The sequence below is a fragment of the Nyctereutes procyonoides genome, unplaced genomic scaffold (genome assembly GCF_905146905.1).
Source record: "Nyctereutes procyonoides isolate TBG_1078 unplaced genomic scaffold, NYPRO_anot_genome, whole genome shotgun sequence".
In the NCBI taxonomy this organism is placed as follows: Eukaryota; Metazoa; Chordata; class Mammalia; order Carnivora; family Canidae; genus Nyctereutes; species Nyctereutes procyonoides.
Genome location: NW_026575036.1, coordinates 13,631,584 through 13,654,143, shown reverse-complemented (window position 1 = coordinate 13,654,143; position 22,560 = coordinate 13,631,584). Strand labels below are relative to the sequence as shown.

General features: G+C 37.0%; 1 protein-coding gene across 1 annotated transcript; it reads left to right on the top strand.

Annotated features, from left to right (window-relative positions):
* The first annotated feature begins 10,053 nt into the window (after positions 1–10,053).
* LOC129505499 (chymotrypsinogen B-like) lies at positions 10,054–22,305 on the top strand. Its single transcript, XM_055318519.1, has 5 exons — positions 10,054–10,078; positions 12,980–13,247; positions 14,498–14,658; positions 21,344–21,486; positions 22,141–22,305. The coding sequence occupies exons 1-5, from the start codon at positions 10,054–10,056 to the stop codon at positions 22,303–22,305; spliced, it is 762 nt and encodes a 253-aa protein (XP_055174494.1).
* Positions 22,306–22,560: the final 255 nt, after the last annotated feature.

Below are 22,560 nucleotides of genomic sequence, written 5' to 3'. Positions count from 1 at the left end.
CCTGGATTTGGTCCTTGTACTCTTATTTCTTCTTTACCTATACTCCTTAGTGACTTTACCCAATCCTTAGCTTTCACTACCATCAATATACAAATAACTCCCAACTTGTTTATTTTTGACCTCTAGCACTGTATCACCAATTGCCTCCCCCTCCACTTGGATACCTGATAGGCAGCTCAAACTTAATGCCATTATCTTCAAAACCTAAAACCATACCTAGTAAACAGCTGGTGTACAATAATTGTGTGTTTGAATAAAGGACGTGACATTTCAGCTGGGGCAGACTAGGGAGAAGAGGGTAAGGGGGTAGCTCCATATTCAGTGAATGGATAAGAAGTGCATCTATTGGGACGCCTGGGTGGCTCAGTGGTTGAGCGTTTGCCTTCAGTCCAGGGCATGATCCTGGAGACCTGGGGTTGGGTCCCGCATCAGGCTTCCTGCGTGGAGCCTGCTTCTCTCTTTGCCTCTATGTCTCTGCCTCTCTCTGTGTCTCTCACTAATAAATAAATTCTTTAAAAAAAGAAAAAAAAAGAAATGCATCCATTTGCTTATGGGAATCCTCCTGACTGAGAGCAAATATATGAATAGGAGTCAACTCAGGAGACTGCCAATGACACAAAATTTATATCCCATGTGTGTAGTTTTTAAAGATCTGACTTGTCTTTCATATTTTTGAGATTATAAATTAAAATATATCAATACAAATTATGTTATCTCTATGTGAATCTTTAAAATTTAAATGAAATATTTAGTAGTATGGAAAAATAGGGCAGCCCTGGTGGCTCAGTGGTTTAGCACCGCTTCAGCCCGGGGTGTGATCCTGGAGTCCTGGGATCGAGTCCCATGTCGGGCTCCCTGCATGGAGCCTGCTTCTCCCTCTGCCTGTGTCTCTGCCTCTCTCTCTCTCTTCGTGTCTCATGAATAAATAAATAAAATCTTTAAAAAAAAAAGGAAAAATAGTCATAGTAAATTAAATGTAGGAAAAAGGTTTTAATGGTGTAAAGTGGCATACAATTTTTCAAAAATATGTACACAGCATAGAAGAAGACCTGGCCAGACTTATATTAAAATATGAGTATTGAAAAAAATAAAATAAAATAAAATATGAGTATTGGTTACTTACAAGATGGACTACAGGAGACTTTTTATCTTCCTTTTTTCCCCCCAAGATTTTATGTATTTACTTCAGAGAGAGTGACAAAGAGCAAGCAGGAGCTGGGTGAGAAGCAGACTCCCCACTGAGCAGGGAGCCCGATGCAGGCTCTATCCCAGGACCCCAGGGTTATGACCTGAGATAAAGGCAGACACTTAACTGATTGAGCCACCCAGGTGCCCCTGAGACCTTTTATTTTCCTTGAACTCTCTGTATTTTGAAATTTTTTACAAGGAGCGTGTATCATTTTAATAATTAGAAGAATACAGAAATAGATTTAGTTGGATGTACTGACACTAAATATTCTCTTATTCTAGATTCCATGAGAGGAAAAAAATAAAGTTAATTATAAAGGTAAGACTATAAAGGAGATAAGGAATCCAATTGGCCTGGCTTTGGTTATATGAATAGAGAGGAAGATGCACTTGCTGCTAAACACTATGTAGTAAGAAGTGTACTCTGACTTCTGTCAAAAACCTTCAGGTGTTTGTGGCCTAATTCAAGTCATTTTATAGTAAAATGTGTAAATTTCCTTAATGTCAAACTTCAGAGGCAGTGGAGACCTGTGGCCCATTAGGGAATAGAGAGTGAGGCCGTAGTCCTTTATTCAGTTGGATAGAGAAAGTTTATCTAACTTTAGTTGGATGAGAAACATCCATTTTGTTGATGGAGCCCTCGTAGCTTTTTAAAATCTATTTATTGCCATTCTTTCCATATATTTTATGTCTTTCAGATTTCATATATATATTTTTTTGTTTTTTCTTCACTGGACCACTGTACAGTGAAACTAAGGTGATAACATTATTGATGAAGTAAATCAGCTTTTGGATGACATTACTTTCAGGTTGGATGATACCTATAACTTTTGGAGTAGGTCCAAAATGTCACTGAATTCTTCAATTCTCTTTTTTGGTGTAGCCACTTAGTTCTTGTGAATTTTAGTATCTGTATTTCAACTATCCAAGGGCGATCCAAAGTTCTCTGAGAAATGTTTGCAATTTGAATTGTATGTGCTGTGAGGCTGAACTTTAGGAGCACATAATTTATTCAATAATTCAGTCTAATGAGGGCCCAGGTCTACCTCTCAACCTGCCTTGTTCTCTCTTCACATTTTATGGTGTCGAAGTTATCTTTTCCTGCACTATATAGGAAATGAAATATTTTTGTGGCATTTGCAAATTTGGGAAAGTCCTAAAAGTCTTAGGACATATCTACTGAATACCAAAGTGGTAGACCACTATCATTTGTGGACTGAAGATGATAAAATCTATTTCTCATGATCATGAACATTAAATAAGATTGATAATAATTAAATGTAAGCAACAGTTACATTGAAATGTGGATCTGGGTGTTTTAGCAATTCAGTTTGTGAATTGAAGTCAAAGAACTTCAGTCTGCCTTGTTTTGGAGGGGTCACTTTTTCAAAACAAAAGTCATTCAAACTCTGTGTCAGTATACATAAGGAACTGTGGATAGGAAGAAAGAGTGACAAAAATTAATACAAGTCAAAACAACCATTTGGGTTGTAATGACCTAGTCGTAGACATTAAAACTGGAGTCAGAAAATAACTTAGCTCCTTGATTATTGTGTTAAATATATTTTTTTCTTTTTTGCCTCAAGGATGTCCAGTATTAGATTTGATTCCAGTTAGTTCTACTGAGATCACATCTCCCAATTATCCTAACATTTATCCCAACATGCTGAACTGCACTTGGACTTTTTTTTTTTAATTTTTTTTTAATTTTTATTTATTTATGATAGTCACAGAGAGAGAAAGAGAGAGAGGCAGAGACATAGGCAGAGGGAGAAGCAGGCTCCATGCACCGGGAGCCTGATGTGGGATTCGATCCCGGGTCTCCAGGATCGCGCCCTGGGCCAAAGGCAGGCGCCAAACCGCTGCGCCACCCAGGGATCCCGCCCTTGGACTTTTTATTCCATGTCAGGAAATAAAGTGAAGGCAGTGGTTAAAGACCTTACAACAGAAGAATCTTAGAACTGTGAATGGGATTACTTCAGTATTTATGATGGACCAGATCAGCAATCAAGATTACTCGGTAAACTGATTTTTCTTAAGTGGCCTACATTAAGTGGAATTCATGTAAGCATTTATACAATGCATATATTTGGAAAATATGACCTTCATTTGCCTTGGAAACATAATTTGTTGTCAGTGAGTTTTCATGAGATCCTTCATCAGAATCCCAGAGCACTATTGAGCACAATGGGATGGGCTTGAGGCCACACTCACTGGATCTTGACCTGTTACTTCTAGCTCTTCCCAATTTTAGCCCTGATTCTTATCTCCTTTTACCATTAGGGGGCTCCCTAATTTTGTTTTTCTCAGGAGGCCTTTTATTTTACGAGGTTTCAATTTCTGAACTGCATTTTTAGGTAACTTTTTGAAAATTTGTTTAGTCAGGTTTCATCCTCAAAGTAAAAGTGGCTCTTTTTAGACCCAGGATAAATTTAAAAGGAGAAAAAGGCCAATTCATTTGAATAATAATCTTCAGAGATTTATTGGCCACATGGTGTCTATCACCCTCGACTGTCAGGCAATATCCTGTTCTGAAACTGACTCATAGAAGAAAACTTTTTGAAAGATTTTTGTAATCCAATACTGCATCACTTTCAGTCTCCAACGAGTTCTCCTCAGGATGCCCTTACAATCCACCATCCTGAAGAGCAAGAGGAGAGTTTGGATACAATCTTTTTCCAGGACCTTGACCTCTTCTTTGATATTAGAGGATATATAACACCAATAAGCTCAGCAATTTGCTTTGAAATTCTAAACGTATCTAGCTTTTCCTTATCAGTGAATTTGGTTCCTATCAAGGACTCTTTTAGAGTCTTGGCGGGGCAGGGAGGCAGATACAACATTTCAAGCTATTAGTCCTCCTTAAGATTAATACGAGGTATCTATAGCATCAGACTCTGTAACCCTAACTCTTACCAATGCCCTTCAGCCCAAGACCCCGGGATCACACCATGGGGTGTCTCAGTCAGAGGGAGTTAGGAAGAGCCCACAATATGATTTGGACTTTGGTTAGGTAATTTTGGAGAGGATCTAAGGAAGTGGATTTTGCTCTAGATTGGTTGCTTTTAGGAAGTGGAGCAATTTTATGTTTAGGTATCTCAATCATAGGGAGGCTGGCCAGAATAAGGATAAAACTGCATTTGGTAAAGAAGTGGCAAGCCCTCACTTTAGTCATGAGAGGTCAATGTTTGGTATTTTGGTGGTTGCACATGACCTTGTTTTTGTTTCACCTTATCATAGATACAAAGAGTCCTGTCTGATGTTGCTGTTCTGTGAGATTGTTTATGGCCAATAAGAGAACATCATGGTCTAGCTGTGAGCGCCAAACGCATTTCTGAATGTCAGGGGCTACTTTTCTTTTTCTTACTCTTTAGTATTTTTCTATCTGGCAACATTATTCCTCTTTAAAGTTCTGATAAATTAAAAATTCAGAAGTGTCAGATGATTATAAATAAGACTGCTCATTCATATAATCAGCTTATATAAATCTCTATAAAAAAAGGAAGCTATCACTAGTTTAATAGTTTATACAATTTTATGTGTTTATATAATTTCATTACAATGAAACATGCAATTTATATAAAGATTTTTAAACCACTGAACATGGATTCCCGTTGCTAATCTCCCAGCTAGTTAAATGGGCTATCCCATATATGGAACCATGTTATCTCTTCTTAATAAATCTTTTTATTCATGTAAGTAGAATTCATCTCTTTTTAACTGGTTTTTAATTATTTGTCGATGCATAAATGGAGTGGTCCATAACATCCAAATAGTTTCCGCTGCGATGCTTTTACAATATTTTAATGAACATAAATTACCAAAATTAAGGCTCATCTGGTCATCCTCCATTTTCCATATGAATGTAAGACATCAGTAACTAGTAAACACTACATTAAATGTACAGGCTGAATTTATTCATTACCAAACATTACCTCATGGGTTAGGCACACTGGAGACACAATGGTGAACAAATCAGAAATGATCTCTGCCATCTTCTCTTGGAAAGAGACAATAAATAAGAAAATGATAATATATAACATTAAATAATCAAATAATTACTGATTGTCAAAAGTAAATCTGAAGGGAGTAAGTTGCAGAGGAAGGGTACATTGCCTCAGTTCACTCAGGTGTCTGTTCAAATGTTACCTCATCTAAGGCTTGCATCACATGATGTAAATAGGCCTCCTTCAGCTTGTCTTCTCAGCATTTATCATGACCTGGAAGAGTATATATTTGTTTCTAGTCTGTCTCACTCCACCAGAATGGAACAGGTCTCCTGAGAATAGGTCCTAGTCTCTTATTCATTGCTGTTTCTCCAGCACGTTGGTAGAGCACTACTCAATACTTAGTAAATATCTGATGAAAAAAATAAGTGAGAAAGTGGACTTACATGTGGGAAAAGCTTGTTAAGTTGGGGAGATGTCAGGGGGCAGAGTGATTGGAGACTGAGTGGGGACAGACTGGAATGAGGGGAGAGAGAGGCTTTGCCACTGTGCAGCTTAGGTTCTGATGATGAGTTTGGATTTTGTTCCAATCCAAAGGGAGGTCAAAAGTTTTTTGATGAGGGAGTAATTTGGAGGATGCTCTAGCTGCTACGTCAGGAGTGAGTTTCAGGGTGGCAGGGTGAATTATGTCTAAAGTTATGAGGCTCTTGTGTTATTCTAAACCTGTACTGTCCAGCCCTTGTTGTTATTTAAATTCAAATTAGTTAAAATGAGTAAAAGATGGTATTGGCCATATTCACATGCTCAATTGCTGCATGTAGTGAGTGACTACCTTAGTGCACAGCTCTTATACAGAATGTTCCATCATTGCAGAATGTTCTATTAGTACTGTTTTTAAACAATAGATATTGTCTTAAAGAGGGTGGCAACAATGGAGTGCAGTGCAAGTGAAGTGGACAGATCTGGAGATAGAACTAATAGGATTTCTGGGTGGATTGCATAAGGAATTAAATATGCAAATCAAGGATGATTCTGGTGTGAGAGGCTGGGGGTGGTAGCATTAACAAAGATAGGAAGTACTAGAGGGAGAACTAGATCTGTAGGGAGAGATCTATTGGTGCCATGTTAAATTCTTCTTTGGTTTTTAAGATTTTATTTATTCATGAGAGACACACAGAGAGGCAGAGACATAGGCAGAGGGAGAAGCAGGCTCCCTGTGGGGAGTCTGATGTGGGACTCAATCCCAGGGCCCTAAGATCATGACCTGAACCAAAGGAAGACGCTCAACCACTAAGCTACCCAGGTGCCCATGCCATGTTAAATTCTTAATGCTCTGATACATCCAGGTTGAGTTGATAATAGGTAGCTATCAGTAGAACTCTTGAGCCAGAGGCAGAATTTGGGCCAGGGATAAAAATTTGAGAATTATTATGTTACAAATTTCCTCTAGTTATTCTCTCTCAGACATGATTGATCTCCACTGTCACTCTCATCAGTTCTAGTATTACCCATCATTTAAAATAAAATAGAGCAGGGCACCTGGGTGGCTCAGTCAGTTAAATGTCTGCCTTCAGCCCAGGTCATGATCCCAGGATCCTGGGATGGAGTCCTGCATTGGGTTCCCTGCTCAGTGGAGAGTCTCCCTCTCCCATTGCCCCTTCCCCTTGGTTGTGCTTTCTCTCTCTCTCTCTCTTTCTCTCATTCAAATAAATAAAACCTTTAAAAAACAACAAAAATAGAACAAGAAATGTAGCTATTGCCCCATTTCTCTGATTCTCTTTACAGCAAAATCTCTCTCTTTTCTTAGAGGCCACTGGATTTAGAAAGTATATGAGATTGACAACTAGAAGGTGATGGTGAGACAAAACAATTATAGTAGAGAAACACTAATAAGTTGGAGAGATAGGAGGTGGTGATTAGAAAGCAGAATGTTTGCAATCAAAATATCAGAGGTATCAAATGATAACATTTCAGAGCACTGTTAGTAAAGAATTACAAGTAAAGGGAATCTGTTCCCTTCCATGAAATTTAGTGTTGACACTTAGTAGGTATGCACTAGCTCAGTCTTACAAATCTTCAGTTTGTGTCTTATCTTCCTGGCTGTTACTCCTGCCCTACTGGTTATTAAATACTAACCTCAGTCAAACAACAGTTTTAAGGAACATTGACAAACTAGAACACTGAAATGAACATAGAGCACAATGATCAGGATGCCGAAGGGCGTGGGCACTTGGGAGTGTTTACCTCAGAGAAGAAAAAAGACAGAAGGATCACAATTCTTCCTTTCAAATATTTGTGGAATTCTTAGAGACTCTCAGGCCAAATATGAAATTTGTTCTACCTAGTGATATCTAATCATTATTGAGTATTTACCATTATTTAGGCACAGTCCTAAGAACATATAACTCTTAATTTTCTTAACTCTCCTGTAGAGATAGGTTACATTTATCCTCATTTTAAATATAAAGAAACCAAGTCACAAAAAGATTGAGTAACTTGTTCCTAGGGATGTAACTAAAAAGTAGGGAAAGTGGGATTCAAACTCATGCATTCTGACTCAAACACTTGTATTCTTGGGTCCTACCCCAACCATGTGACACGTTCCATTGATGCCTTTTGATTCAACATGAAGAACATGCAATTAGAACTGTTCAAAAAGAGAAAATGCTAATAATTTCCATGTCATATCCTCAAGGTGATGAGTCATATGTCCAAGGTTATTTTAGAACAAACTCAGTGTCAGATAAAAGAATGAACTAAATCATCTCTAAGATTCTATATTGACATCATTCCCTTCTCACCCATTTTAAACCTACACATTTTGTAAATATGTTGTCTGTATTTCTAAGTTATTGATATAAATACTGTATTTGACAGAACCAAGATAGAACCATTTCCATACCATTGAGACCTTTCCTCCAAGTTAATATTGTATGGTTATTTAATCATCTGTGAAACTTCCTTGCCACTTAATTATCTACTTACATTTAATATCTGTTCACAGGATATCATAAGATTCTTTATTAAGTGCTTCATTGCAATCAAGATTAAGTTTATCTCTTCCCCCTAGACATCATCTAATTAGCCCTTACAAAAAAATTAATTAGGTTACTTGAATGTGGCATGTTAAGGATCCCATGCTGGCTTCTTGTGACCATTGATTCCTTCTCCAAGTGTTCAAAAACTATCTGTCTAATAATTTGCTGAAGTTTTTTTTATTTAAACAAACACAATAGGGATCCCTGGGTGGCGCAGCGGTTTAGCGCCTGCCTTTGGCCCAGGGCGCGATCCTGGAGATCCGGGATCGAATCCCACGTCGGGCTCACGGTGCATGGAGCCTGCTTCTCCCTCTGCCTGTGTCTCTGCCTCTTTCTCTCTCTCTCTCATTGTGTGCCTATCATAAATAAATAAAAAAAAAAGAAAATAAAATAAACAAACACAATAATTTACAAATATCAATTTATAAAATCCCATTTGAATATGATTTTTATTTCCATTATATGATTTTTTATTTTCCATTGAGAAATTAAGGCAGAAAGAGATTGCCCAGGGCAACAGAGTTAATAAATGGAAGAGCTAGTGTAAACCAGCAGTTTGGCAGTAGAATCTGTGCCTGTAAGCATTAAGCTACACTATTTCACTGATCCACAATTGGAAATTTTCTACTTTCTTTTCTGTAACTTCTACCCATCTTCCCTCACCCCCAAATATTGTCTTTCAAAAAATTTTTAAACAGTAATACGTTCCTTTTTACATTATTTAAAACTTCTGGCAAGTTTATTGACTCTACCCAGAGTCATTTTCCTTGACATGGAGCATCCCAGAAGTTCCCCCATCATATCCAGTTCGCCAGGCAGAGTCATTAAAGATAAGAATGATGTAGAAGTTAACTATTCCCCTATTCCCTATCTTTCTTTGTCAGATTTTTGAGATAACATAATCTTTAAGACAAATCAATAATGTATCATTGTTTTATTTTGAAAGAATTTAAATTACAGCATGTACAGGTAAATGACAGCAGATGTCCTACCACTCTCAGGACCACCTTTGTAACAACTTTTGTATTTCTGAATTAAGAAAGGATCATTAGTCTGCATTTGGGCAGCCGGAGTGTCTTAGCCATTTGGAGCTTCTATAACAAAAATACTGTAAACTAGGTGGCTTAAACAACAAGCATTTATTTCTCACAGTTCTGGAGGCTTGGAAGTCCAAGATTTGGTGTCTAGTAAGAGTTCACTTCCAGATTCATAGCTGTCTTTTTACTCTGTCCTCACATGGCAAGAAAAGAGTGAGAGTTCTCTGGGTCTCTTTTATAAGGGCATCAGTTCCATTTATGAGGGTTCCAGTGTGACTTAATCACTTCCTTAAGGCCCCACCCCCTAAAATCATCACATTTGGAGTGAGGATTACAACCTATAAAATTGTGGGGGTGGCAGGGGGCACAAATATTCAGTCCAGAACACTGTCCTATTACTTTTGTTTCTCTGTCCCTTTGCCTTCACCACCATGTCTCTTTTCTCATCCTTATATTCACAGATTGCCATAGAGTTGTATGTCATTTTCATCCCTTTGATTATTTAAAATCTGTATCTTTCCACTGTTGCAATCAAACATGAATTCCATCCCACAAATCTTGATTTTTACATTATAGATAATCATTCCTTTGTCAATATTAACATTATGGAATTTAATGTCCCCACCTTGCCCTCTTTTACCTATGTTACTTCACAGCAGAAGTATTTTAATTACTGTGTATACCTCACATTGCAGCTCATTTATGTGGTTCCAAGGAAGAATTTGTCTTGATATCCAGTGGTGCTTACCTGACTCTGAATTTTAAAACTGATATGTCTGTGGGATAAAGAGGTTTTAAACTTATTTTGGAAGATATAAATCAGAAGCATTACAAAAAAGTAGTATGGGGACCCGACTGCCTATCAATGGTAAGTATTTTTAAATATTTATTAAAGCAGATACCATATATATCAAAGTAGAACCTGTGAAACACTGGTTTGTGGGTCCCTGGTAGTCATCCTGGTTTAATATTCAAAACAGGATAACTCCATTTCAAACCATTCCTTAAGGCACAAGACCTTGGTAGTTTAGGTAGACCATTCATGGTAACAGTTACCTGGTGTGTGTGTGTGTGTGTGTGTGTGTGTGTGTGCATGCGTGTGTTTTTACTTAAGAAATAATTATAATTATAAACATAAAAGTCAGACAGTTGCTATTTAAAAAAATCCATGGGGAGATTGAGGCTGAAACAAAGGTGGAGCTCGCTGTGTTTCCATGTCTCTGTTACCGTCTTGGTTTCATTAAATAACAACACCTAAATCCCCAAAAACACACCTCCTCCCAAAAAAGAATATTTTGTTAGGACGTATACTAACTTCTCTGCATAAACTAGAAACACATGTAATGACTTTTCTATTTATCCAATCTACTTTTAAGTCAGAATTTCATTAATTGTGCTTAAGATTAAAAAGCCAAATGAATCTGTTATTAGGAGATTCTTTTGAAGTGTAATTCTAGGAAGAATTCTAATAATCAACAATCAATACAAAGTTCTTTTTGGGGGCATCTGGGTGGCTCAGTCGTTAAACATCTGCCTTTGGCTCAGGTCATGATCCCAGAGTCCTGGGATCTAGGCCCGCATCAGTTTCCCTGCTCAGTGGGAGCCTTCTTCTGCCATTTTCCCCACTCATTCACTCTCTCACTCAAATAAATAAATAAAATCTTAAAAAAAAAACAAAAAACAAAATTCTTTTTGATGTCACTTTGTCTTTTGTAAGAGAAGGGAAATAAATGAGTTCCAGAAAAGTCCTTGATTTGAGCCATAGACTAATGAACTCTATTATCTTATAGGTGTGATTTTTTATTGTGTAAGGAGTATGCAAACTACTGACCCTTAGGTCTCCATTGCTCCTTTTTTTTTTTAAGATTTATTTATTTATTTTTTAGAGGGAGCTGAGTATTCAGGGCTTGATTCCATGATCCTGAGATTATCACCTGAGGTAAAATCAAGAGTCCAGCGCTTGAATGACAGAGCCACTTAGGTGCCCCTGTGTCCATTGCTCTTATCTTTTCATCTCTATATCTCTACATATACTCATGACCCTTTATTCACATGGTAAAAATATTTAGGCTGCTTCATTTCTTCTTTTAAGCATTTCTTTTTTTTTAGAAGTTGAATAAAATTTAATTGAATACTAATAAAATATTGCTGTTAAACATGTGTACAAACAGTCCAAAGGTCTAAGAGTTACCACATACACAGGTTAAAATGCAGTAAGGCAGTAAACCTTAAGGTACAAAACATGTTGAATAAATACCTTTGTGGGTTTTTTTTCTTTTTTCTATGATCTAGGATAGTCTTAATTTTGAAGATTTGCATTTTTTTACATATAAATCCAAAAGGAGGAGGGAATCTTTGTTCTATACATATCTGAAGAGAAAGTAGAAATGAAATTTTTAAAAAGATTTTACTTATTTATTCATGACAGACACAGAGAGAGATGTGGAAACACAGGCAGGGAGAAGCAGGCTCCCTGCAAGGGAGCCGGATGTGGTACTTGATCTTGGAACCCTGGGATCATGCCCTGAGCCGAAGGCAGACAGACACTCAACCACTGAGCCATGCAGGCGTCCCAGAAATGAATTTTGACACAAGTATTGAATAAATAAATCCACTGTGTAGAGAATCTTTGTTTTAAATAGATTTCTCGGATGCCTGGGTAGCTCAGGGCATGATCCCGGGATCCCGGAATTGAGTCCCACATCGGGCTCCCTGCATGGAGCCTGCTTCTCTCTCTGCCTGTGTCTCTGCCCACCCCCTCTCTCATGAATAAATAAATAAAATCTTTAAAAAATAAATAAATAGACTTCTGGTGTTAAGAAAATCTCAAGCACTTAACAAATGAGCATATCTTATAATTCCCAAATTACAGGTTATGAGGAAGCTTAATTTTCTTCATATTTCAGGATATACTTGAATAAGTCTCTTGTTTTTAATTCCCTGGTAGTTCTCTTTCAATCTGAGAACGCAGTAACACATTACCAGAAATTTTGTTTCTTTATGTTTTTCCTTTCTATATAAATTGTACTTGGAATACACATAGTATGAAGTCTTTTGATATGTCTAGATGTGTTATATTGGGGTAACACCAATAATGCCAAAGAAAGAACAACGTCCAGTAATTTCTTGATTAAGTGTAAAATTTTAAAGATCAATGTATGTTCTGATTTGTCTAAAGATGTATATTAATGCTATTGACTTTTGTTCATTTTAAAAGCAATGGAAGAGGATGCCTGGGTGGCTCAGTTGGTTATGCATCTGCCTTCAGCTCAGGTCATCATCCTGGGGTCCTGGGATGGAGCCCCATGTCCAGCTCCCTGCTCAGCAGGGAGTCTGCAACTCCCTCTCCCTCTGCCTCTCCCCGTTTGTGCTTGCTCTCTCTCAAAAAGTCTTAAAATATTTTATTTATTTATTCATGAGAGACACACAGAGAGAGAGAGAGAGAGAGAGAGATTGAGAGAGAGAGGCAGAGACACAGGCAGAGGGAGAAGCAGGCTCCTTGCAAGGAGTCCGATGTGGGACTTGATCCCATATGCCAGGATCATGCCCTGGGCCTGAAGGCAGACGCTCAACCACTGACCACCCAGGCATCCCTCAAATAATTTGTTTTAAAAAATCATTAAAAAAAAAAAGCAATGGAAGAAAAGAGAAATCTCATCTCTTGCTAAGAATCCTAGTTCTGAACTTACAAAATAAATAAGCAGCTCCATTCTGAGATTTTAGTAGACACCGATAAGTCTCTGTAACATTTTGTTGTTACATTTCTCAGAGATAACAGTAGAAAGCAATACTGGAAAACAGCCAACCCCAGACACATGTGGAATTCCAGTTGTTGACCCATTTCTAATGCAAAGGTCTGAGAGAAACACAAATATGCTGCCAGCTGAACGTGGGGAGCCCCGGATGGTTGGTGGCCATGCTGCACCTGCAAGGTCGTGGCCCTGGCTGGTCAGTCTGCAGCACCAAGGACAACATTTCTGTGGAGGGGCTCTGATTGCGAAGCAGTGGGTCCTGACAGCAGCGCACTGTAACTTTAGGTGTGTGCCTATGCAGTGCAGGGGGTGCTGGAGCTGTTTGACCACCTGCAGTGGGTGTACTCCTCTCCCCACATCACAAGAAACATTCAGCTCCCACTGATACAGTCCCCACCTTGCAAATGAATGAACATACTAGGATGATGACACTTTGCACTCCTCTAATATGTTTGCCTTACAGCTTTTCATTTTAAAAAGTGCCTCTGGCTTCTAGGTGTAATTTAGTTTCTAAGTAACAATAAGTCCCTCTTTCCCCATCTATAAAATGGACGTAATATCTTCACATATTTGCATCAGCTTCTTAACACCTTACCTAGAGCGCAGGAGTTGCTCAAATGTGAATTCGTTTCCTTCTTGCTCTACTCTACTGACTACTGATCATCATACCCACTCTCAAAATAAGTATCATCTTTCAAAGAATTTTAAAGAATGTCCTTTAAAAGAAACATTTCAAAAAATGTTCACTGAATCTTGGTCTCAATGTGATAGGGAGATATCTGAAAACTCCTTCCTCAGGGAAGTCTTAGGTTGATGTTTTTAATTCTGGCCTCCCAGAAGTAGTGATGGCCCATAGTTAAATGCCTCTAAAATAGGCTTTATAATAAAAGTGTCTGCTCAAATAACTTGGTGGGCAGGAATCTTCAAAGAATCAAAAACTTTTTTTTATCATCCCCAACTCCTTTGATATAGAGAAATCACAAGAAGTTCTCCTTAATAAGGTGATTTTCAGACTTTCATGTGCTCAAAATTACCTGGGGAGTTTGCTATGAAATCTTAGAATCTTAATTCTGAATTTTGACTTGATGAGTTATGTCTGGAATCCTGCATTTTTAAGGCACATGCCAGATTTAATGCATGTAGTTCCTAGACATTTCTTTGAGAAACATTGTATTAGGAAGTAGAGTAACTATAACTTTCAGAATAGGTTTCAGTGGCCATTATATAACTATATCATATAATGTGTAATATTATGGTTTTAATGATGCATGGAATCATTATCCTGAGGCATCATGAGTCTTGTCAAGAAATACTAAATCATTTGTTTGTTTGATGTTATGAAGACAAGAAACTAGATACCTTAATTCTTCTCAAAGATCAAATTAATAAGAATCCCCCATCTTCTAAGAATTCAAGATAGCAAAGATTCTAATGTAGATTGGAAATGTCAGAGAATATATTTTTAGTAATTTTGAAAAATTGTGACCTCATTAAAAATGGTATCTATTTCCCCCATTCCTTTTTCTTATGACAAGTACTGTCACAGATGGCCTGGTAATAGGAAAAAGTTACCTCTCAAACACAGGAAATAGTGATTTGATGCCAGTGAAAGCTGTATACACTCACCCTGGCTTCACACAGTTCCCTCCTACGGATGATCTATCCTTGCTGCATCTGGAGAAACCTGTCAAACTAGGTCGGTATGGATAACTCTCCTTCATATCTTGAACCTTTGCCATATGTGTTTTATTTTTCATCTTGCTTAGAAGTGCTGTATGTACTTTTGCAAGTCACTATTTCAAAACTGTCTTAAATACTTTCCCTCAAAGCTGAAGCACCTGCCCAAACATTTTACTTCTATATGTTTTTAATTGATGGAAGTTTAGAGAAGATTTCAAAGAAATATATTTTTATTATTGTCCTATTTATTCGGAGACCTCACTCTTAGGTGAAGTTTACCCAAATAATTAAAACAGCAGTTTGAACCATCAGGTGTTCAATTTTTTGTACCTTTAGGGTTTAGGAAAATTTTGTTCTTTTTTATTTTTTCTTTTTTTTTTAAGATTTTATTTATTTATTTATTCATGAGAGACACAGTGAGAGAGGTTCTTTTTTAATGTTTATTTAAACCGAAGCTGATGTGAGCATGTAGTGAGGAATGGTTCATCTTGGTTCTGTCACATAGTAGCCATGTGATCTTGGGCAGGTTATATAACTTCTCTGAGCCTCAGCTTTATCACTTGTAGAAAGGGAATAATAGTAACCCTCTTACCTACATGGCAGGGGTGCACATTCAGTGAGAAGGTAAAATGGGGGAGGGAAGTAGGACGAAGGCCTGTGGACAGTCCCCACTTTCACACTTGTGCCTTTCCATGGCTTCCTAGAGCTCTGGGACAGTACTCTTGCTTTCTTCCAACTCTCCCAATATTTCTGCATTCTTCAGCTGGTCCCTTGCCAATAGCCTCATTTCTCTACTTAATGTGTTTTCAGTGGATCCATCTTGCAAATTCCAGTCATGGTTCAGCCTACTGTTTGCTTTCTGTGCTTTTATAAGTGACTCACTTAAAGCATCTAGAACAGTGTTGCTTAACCTTGGCCATGCATTATAATCCTGTGGGTTGCAAAAAAAGAAAACAAAACTGTAGGCCAGGATGTAATTTGGACCAATTAATCACAGTCTCAGCAGTGGGAAACTGGCATCAGTATTTTTTTTCCTTATTTTGCTTATTAAAATTTTTAAATTAAATTGTTTATGTTGAAATAATTATAGATTCACGTGCAGTTGTAGGAAATACACGCCAATGTACTTTTTTTTTTTTTTGCCCTTTATCCACGAATGGAAACATCTTTCAGGCTATGAATATTGATACAGTCAAGATACAGGACACTTCTATCACCACAATTGACACTGTTGCTTTTTTATAGCAATATTCATTTCCATTTCCCCACAAGACTTCTGGCCACCAGGAATCTGTTCTCTGTTTCTATAATTTTGTCATTTCAAGAATGTTATATAAATGGACTTACACAGTATGCAACCGTTGGGGATTAACTTTTTTTCACTCAGCATAATGCCCTGGAAATTTATTCATATTGTTCCATGTCTCTATAAAATAGCTCATTCCTTTTCACTACTGAGTAGGATTCCATGAGATAGATGTTTAGCCATTCATAAAAGTTTAACCATTCATCTGTTGAACATCTGGGTTGTTTCCAGCTTGTGGATATAACAAATAAAGCTCCAGTGAGCATCTGTGTATAGATTTTGAGTAAATAGAATGGAATAGGAGTTTTCATTTCTGTGAGATAAATGCCCAAGAGTACAATCACTGGGTCATATGATAGGTGCATTTCAGGTTTTAAATTTTTTTAAATTTTTTTTTTTTTTAGGATTTCATTTATTTACTCATGTGGGACTTGATCCTAGGACCCCAGGATCATGACCTGAGCTGAAGGCAGATGCTCAACCACTGAGCCACCCTGGTGCCCTGAGTTTCAGTTTTATACAAAACTGCCAAATGGTTTTTCTGGAGTCATAGGACTATTGATATCCCACCAGAGATGTAGGAGTGATCTGGTTTCTCTGCGTCCTCATAAGCATTTGCTCTCATCACTATTTTTTTAAGGCATTTTGATCAATATGCAGTGATATATTACTGGAATTTTAATTTGTATCCCCTTAATGGCTAATAATAGTGAACACATATTCATGTTCCTATTTGCCATTTTTAAAACCCCTTTCATGAAATGTCTCTTCACAGCTTTTGCTAATTTTCTAACTGGATTGTTATTCCTATTGCGGAGTTTAAGAATTCTTTATATATACTAGAAACTACTGCTTTGTCAGATATGTGGTTAGCAAATATTTTCTTCCAGCCTGTAGCTTGTCTCTGTCTGCAGATCCTGTTACAAGGTCTTTCACAAAGCAAAGATTTTAATTTTGGTGAATCCCAATTTCTCCATTTTCCTTTTATGGATTTTGCTTCAGGTGTCAACTTCAAGAACTCTTTGCCTAACCTTAAATGCTGAAAAAAATTTTTCCCATTTCTCTAAAATTTTAAGGGGCACTTGGGTGGCTCAGTGGTTGAGTGTCTGCCTTTGGTTGCGATCCCGGGGTTCCGGGATTGAGTCTTGCATGGGGCTCCCCACAGGGAGCCTGCTTCTCCCTCTGCCTTTGTCTCTGTCTCTCTTTGTGTCTCTCATGAATAAATAAAATCTTTAAAAATAAAATAACATTTTTATGTTTTATATTTAAATTTGTGATCCACTTTTAGTTAATTTTTGTATAAGGCTTAAGGTTTCAAGATTCTTTTTCCTCCCCCAGGATGTCCAATTGTGTCAGCAGAAGCTGTTGAAAAGGTGGTCTTTCCTCCATTGAATTGCTTTTGTGCCTGATTTTGTGAAAAATCAGCTGAGCATATTTGATGGGTCTCTTTCTGGGATCTCTACTTTGTCAGTCTAGGTCTTTCCTCCTTCCCCAGTACCACACTGTCCTAATTACTGTAGCTAGATAATAGGGTTTATATTAAAAACTGATTTCTCTCAACTTATTCAAGATTGTTTTAGCAGTTCTTAGTCGTGTACCTTTTCATGTAAATTTAAAAATAATATGTTTGCAACATTCCCTATGATTTTGACAGGAATTACATTAAACCTATAGATCGCTTGAGGGAGAGCTGATATCTTTACTATGTTGACTCTTTCAATTCATGAACACAATGTATTTTTTCCACTTGTTTAGGTCTTTTTGATTTCTTTCACCAGAATACTGCAATTTTTAGTGCACAGATCCTGTATATGTTTTGCTATGTATATACATGTCTAAGCATTGCATTTTCTTCAGTGATTATCAATAGTATTGTGTTTAATTTTAAATTCTACATGAAATGTGATTGGCTTCTGTATGTTGGTCTTGTATCCTGGATCTTGCTGAATCTAGAGGAGTATTTTATAAACTTCTCCTGGAAATTTCAATGTGTAGTCAAAGTTGAAAACCACCATTGTAGAAAAAGATCATTGATGAGGTGTGGGTGCCTTTAAAAATTTGTGGTCTCCAGTTTTAGTACCATTCTGCAGTCTTTGTGTGTATGTTTCTTCTTTCCAATTTCCACAAGAGTCATTACAAACATTCTCTTTTTTCAGCCCTTCTGAACTTACCCTTACCCTTTATCTTGTCCTCCCCCCGCCGCTTTCCTGGTCTCCAGGGATCTTGCTTTCCACTTAGCACCACGTGATGTCAACAGCAACATGACATTTTTTGCTCCTCTTCACCCTACGTATTTAGTTTACCTAGTCTGTACCCATTCATTTCTTTTTCAGTAGTCATAGTGAGAAATATCCTTTTTCCCATTAGAAACAATAAAATTTCTACCTATGATTTTCATCCTTAACACCTCATCATGGGCATTATGTGGCCATTTGGCCTATTTATTTCTTGTCTTTTCATACTGCTCTACATGTACTTAAATAATTGTAATATACCTATTATGAGTTTTATCCTGATTTTTCACTTAGTATCAGCATTGCTTCATATTATTAAAATTTCTTTTAAAATGTAATTTTAATGGCTACACAGTAGCTTTTCCACAATTCTTATAAATAGGTTCTTTTTTTTAATTTAAATAATGCTGGATTGACTATCCTTACATATATGTTTTTCCAGGTCTAGGTTTGTCTTAAGATAAATTTCTCAGAAGTAGAATTGTTAGATTTAGGACACAACCGTTTTCAAGATTCCTGACATACTTCTAAATTAAAAACACAGCTGGGTAGAGTGTAAGTCGATATATATATATATATATATATATTTTTTTTTTTTTTGGTTCAAAAATGAGGCAATTTGGCAATATCTGTTAATCTTTAAAGTGTATGCATCCTGCCCCAGCAATTCTATCTCCCACAAATACTGGCACTAATGCACAGATTGATGACCTAGGATGCTTGATACAGCTTTTAAGGAAAAACAAAATTAAATAGTCTAAATGTTTGCCAAGGGAATTTATCAAATTGTAGTATGTTCATTATCTTAATACTGTGTGCTATTAAGAAAATGCCATGGGAGGTCTAAATGTAATGATATAAATGATATGACCATAATCTAGTAAATGAAGAAAACCAGAATAAGAAAAATGGCTGATTAAAAAAAAATGTTGGTAGAGGGAAAATATTTTAGCTCAAAGAAATTTGTCAGGAAATGATATGATATAGCAAGGATTATCTGTGAAGGTAGCATAACAAGATTTGTAATCAGAATGTAAAGAGGAGAGTAGGAGAGAAATAAGTTACAGAGTTTTATGTGATTTTATTGAGACAGCAGTAAAAAATAAAGAACAAATCATTGAAATAAATGATCTAAGACAGCAAATATGTTGGAACATTTAAGTGTGTAAAAATCTGGATAAAATGGAAGTCAAACAGCATGGGAAAACAGACACAGGAGCACTTGCATCCTGTGTGTGTGTATGTATGTGTAAGTGCAGTGTATATACACAAAGCCATACACATAAACCTACAATATTTATATATATACAAATTTTGGTGATAAAAAATGTGAATGTGGAAATATATATCATACTTTATAGTATCCCTGCAAAGATAGAGTTAGATATACAAATACTAGCTGTGAAAATGCTCTAAAAGTTTAAATTGCCACAAATGTGTTTTTTTTCTTCATTCCTCATGTCACATAGTTCAGGAGAAAAGATGATTATACTCTTCTGAACTGTCATCTCAAATTCAACAAGGTGATAACCTAAAGGCACATGGACAAAAAGGCAGATGCATTTTATTTATTTTTTATTTTTTATTTTTTTAAAGATTTTATTTATTTATTCATGAGAAACAGAGACAGAGAGGTAGAGACACAGGCAGAGGGAGAAGCAGGCTCCAGGCAGGAAGGCCGATGTGGGACTCGATCTCAGGTCTCCAGGATCATTCCCTGGGCTGAAGGCGGCACTAAACCGCTGAGCTACCCAGGCTGCCAGGCAGATGCATTTTAAAAATGATCAGCAGATGAGAAACCACCCCTATGCAGGGCATATGTTTCTATGTTTCTACTGTCCTAGGAAGATATGGTAATACTGGCACAAAGTGGTTACAAGTGAATTGAGATGATCCCTTGTGAGTAATTAATAGATAGTATCTTCTGAAAGCTTTACTTATTAAATTACAGGGTTAAAACAGGTACTATTCAGGTCAAAATAGTTATTTTTAGAGCCATCATTGAATGGAAACAATATAGATAATATCATTCCAATGGACTAAATTATATTTGCCCCCCCCCTTTTTTTTGGTTTTAGGAGAGTTTGAATCTCTAATCTGTTTGCCAGAGAGAGACGATAAAATACATTTACATTCCAAATGTATGACTGCTGGATGGGGAATAACTGAACCATATCGTGAGTACATTCACTACCTCTTCCAAGATTAGAACCCCCGCCCAAAAAAAAAAACAAGATTAGAATCCAAACAAGTATTTGTGAAATCTGAGTATACTGTTTGCTCCTTTTCCATTTTTCTGTTTTTAATGTGAGTAAGTGTAGAAAAAGTCTTTTCCACAATGGATCTAAAGGTGTGACTACTTGGGTTTTAGGACATCATATTCATTAATACTAGTTAATTGATACTAGTTCACAGAGACTTGTAAAAACTTGTGCTGGAGAATATCTAGTGATTCCTTTTACCTAACAAATATTTGTATGTCTCACTTATATATAATTCCTCCCCAGTTGCACTGTGTGAATACACACACTTGGTTTCACAACAGTATAGGTATGGCTACTGTAAAAATATCTTCTTAAAGATATGAGCCTATTTCCACAGATGTGAGGCATTTTTCTGAAATGATAGGCTGGTGTAAATGGTAAAGATGATGTGAAAATAGTCTATAGACTCATGACTCTGGTCTCATTTCCACCATATTCTATAACTGAATTAACACATTACAAATAACCAATAAAATAAACAGCAAGTCAGAATGCAACTTCAGTTTTCACCTCTAGTGTCAACACCAATGTGAAGTCAAGTCAAAAGAATAAGTACACTATGAAACCAATGGAATATAGACTTAACATGTAAAAAATGAAATGCATTGTTTGTTTTATCAACAACTGACTTGAGTGTAAACTTCCTTTTCCCTTCTATATAGTGATGTCCTTTTTCTATCTTCTTAGGACTGTACAAAAGAACCCACATAAAATGTCATTTGTTGTTCCAGTTGTAGAAGCCACCATGGAGTAATACTAGTATTTTACAAACCACCTAACAACATCACTATAGTGCCAAGAGGAGAGAATGGTTGGGATTTGACCCTCAGAATCTATTTCTGTTCTATCTTTTAAAAGCATTTGCCTAGGTTATGTGTTTTATTCTTTTTCTACTAGAAGACAGATTTTCTAAAACTGTGCAGGAGGTAGTGATGGTATCACTACCACTGATCAGCAGTACATCTTGTCGAAGCTACTGGGGACTGGATATTAAAAACACCAACATCTGTGGAGGGGCTGCAGGCTCACCCTCATGCATGGTAATTCAAGGATGCATTGATTAGTGTGGTTTTCTTCTCAGTGTGTCTATGAATGGGTGTTTGCTGGCCATAAAGAGGTATAAATATATGGTAGTTTCAAAATGAAATGAAAAGCAAGAAGAATAAGTACATTGCTAAACTGATGTACTGTCATTGCTAATTTGATACTTGAAGTGAACGCAGTTCTCAAAAGGAATTGCTCATTCATTTGCTTGGTTGACTACGTGAAATTGATGATATTCAACTGTTTTTGACCTATAAAAATAATTTATTATGGCTCAGATTCACAGCTGAATCAGGCAGCTCAAAGAATCTACTTCCAGTGGCATTGAAAATATATTTTCATGTAACTCAAAACCACCATTTAGTCATTTATATTTAGTAGATGCTTGAAACTTTTTGCAAGGCACAGTCTGTTGCCAGCATTAAATGACTTTGTGTTAAATGTACCTTTTAGCCACTCTTTGAAAATATAGATTTTGATCTTATTCAGAGATCTGTAACATCTGCCAACTGCCTACTTCCCTCTGCTGTCATGAGCAGAAATCAAAGATGAGGGAATGTCTTCCACACTGTCTGACCAGCTCTGCAGTGGAGGTTAGCATCAACCATGAATCATGAAACCAGGAGAACTTCTCTTTTTGCTGGTTGCAGGGAGATTCAGGAGGACCGCTCCAGTGTGCCCACGATGGACAGTACAAGCTCATCGGTATCGTGAGCTGGGGCAGCAGTAACTGCCTTCCTGCTGCACCAACAGTCTTTGCCAGAATTTCTGCCTACAGGGGCTGGATCACATCTGTCACTGGAGGAGAAGCATGATCACTGAAAGAGTAGCATGGTGGAATTGTGTTTATACATGGGAAAGGAAATCCTTAACAGTATACCTGAAAAATAGGTCTCTTGTCAGTGCTAAAAAAGATTCAGAGTCACTTCCTCTGACCCTTGTCATTGAGGACCTTGGTTTGGGTGGGTACATACATTTAACATTAAACACTGACACAAAGTGAATGTTGATTCATACCTCCTGGAAATTTATAATCTGAAATGTCATTAAATTCATATTTAGTGTAACCA

Excerpts from the sequence above, each read along its gene's own strand:
- LOC129505499 (XM_055318519.1), top strand. The coding sequence starts at position 10,054 with ATGGGGACCCGACTGCCTATCAATG. Across the intron at positions 14,659-21,343 it reads GGAGAAACCTGTCAAACTAG|AAGACAGATTTTCTAAAACT; the intron begins GTCGGTATGGAT and ends TTTTTCTACTAG. Across the intron at positions 21,487-22,140 it reads CAGGCTCACCCTCATGCATG|GGAGATTCAGGAGGACCGCT; the intron begins GTAATTCAAGGA and ends TGCTGGTTGCAG.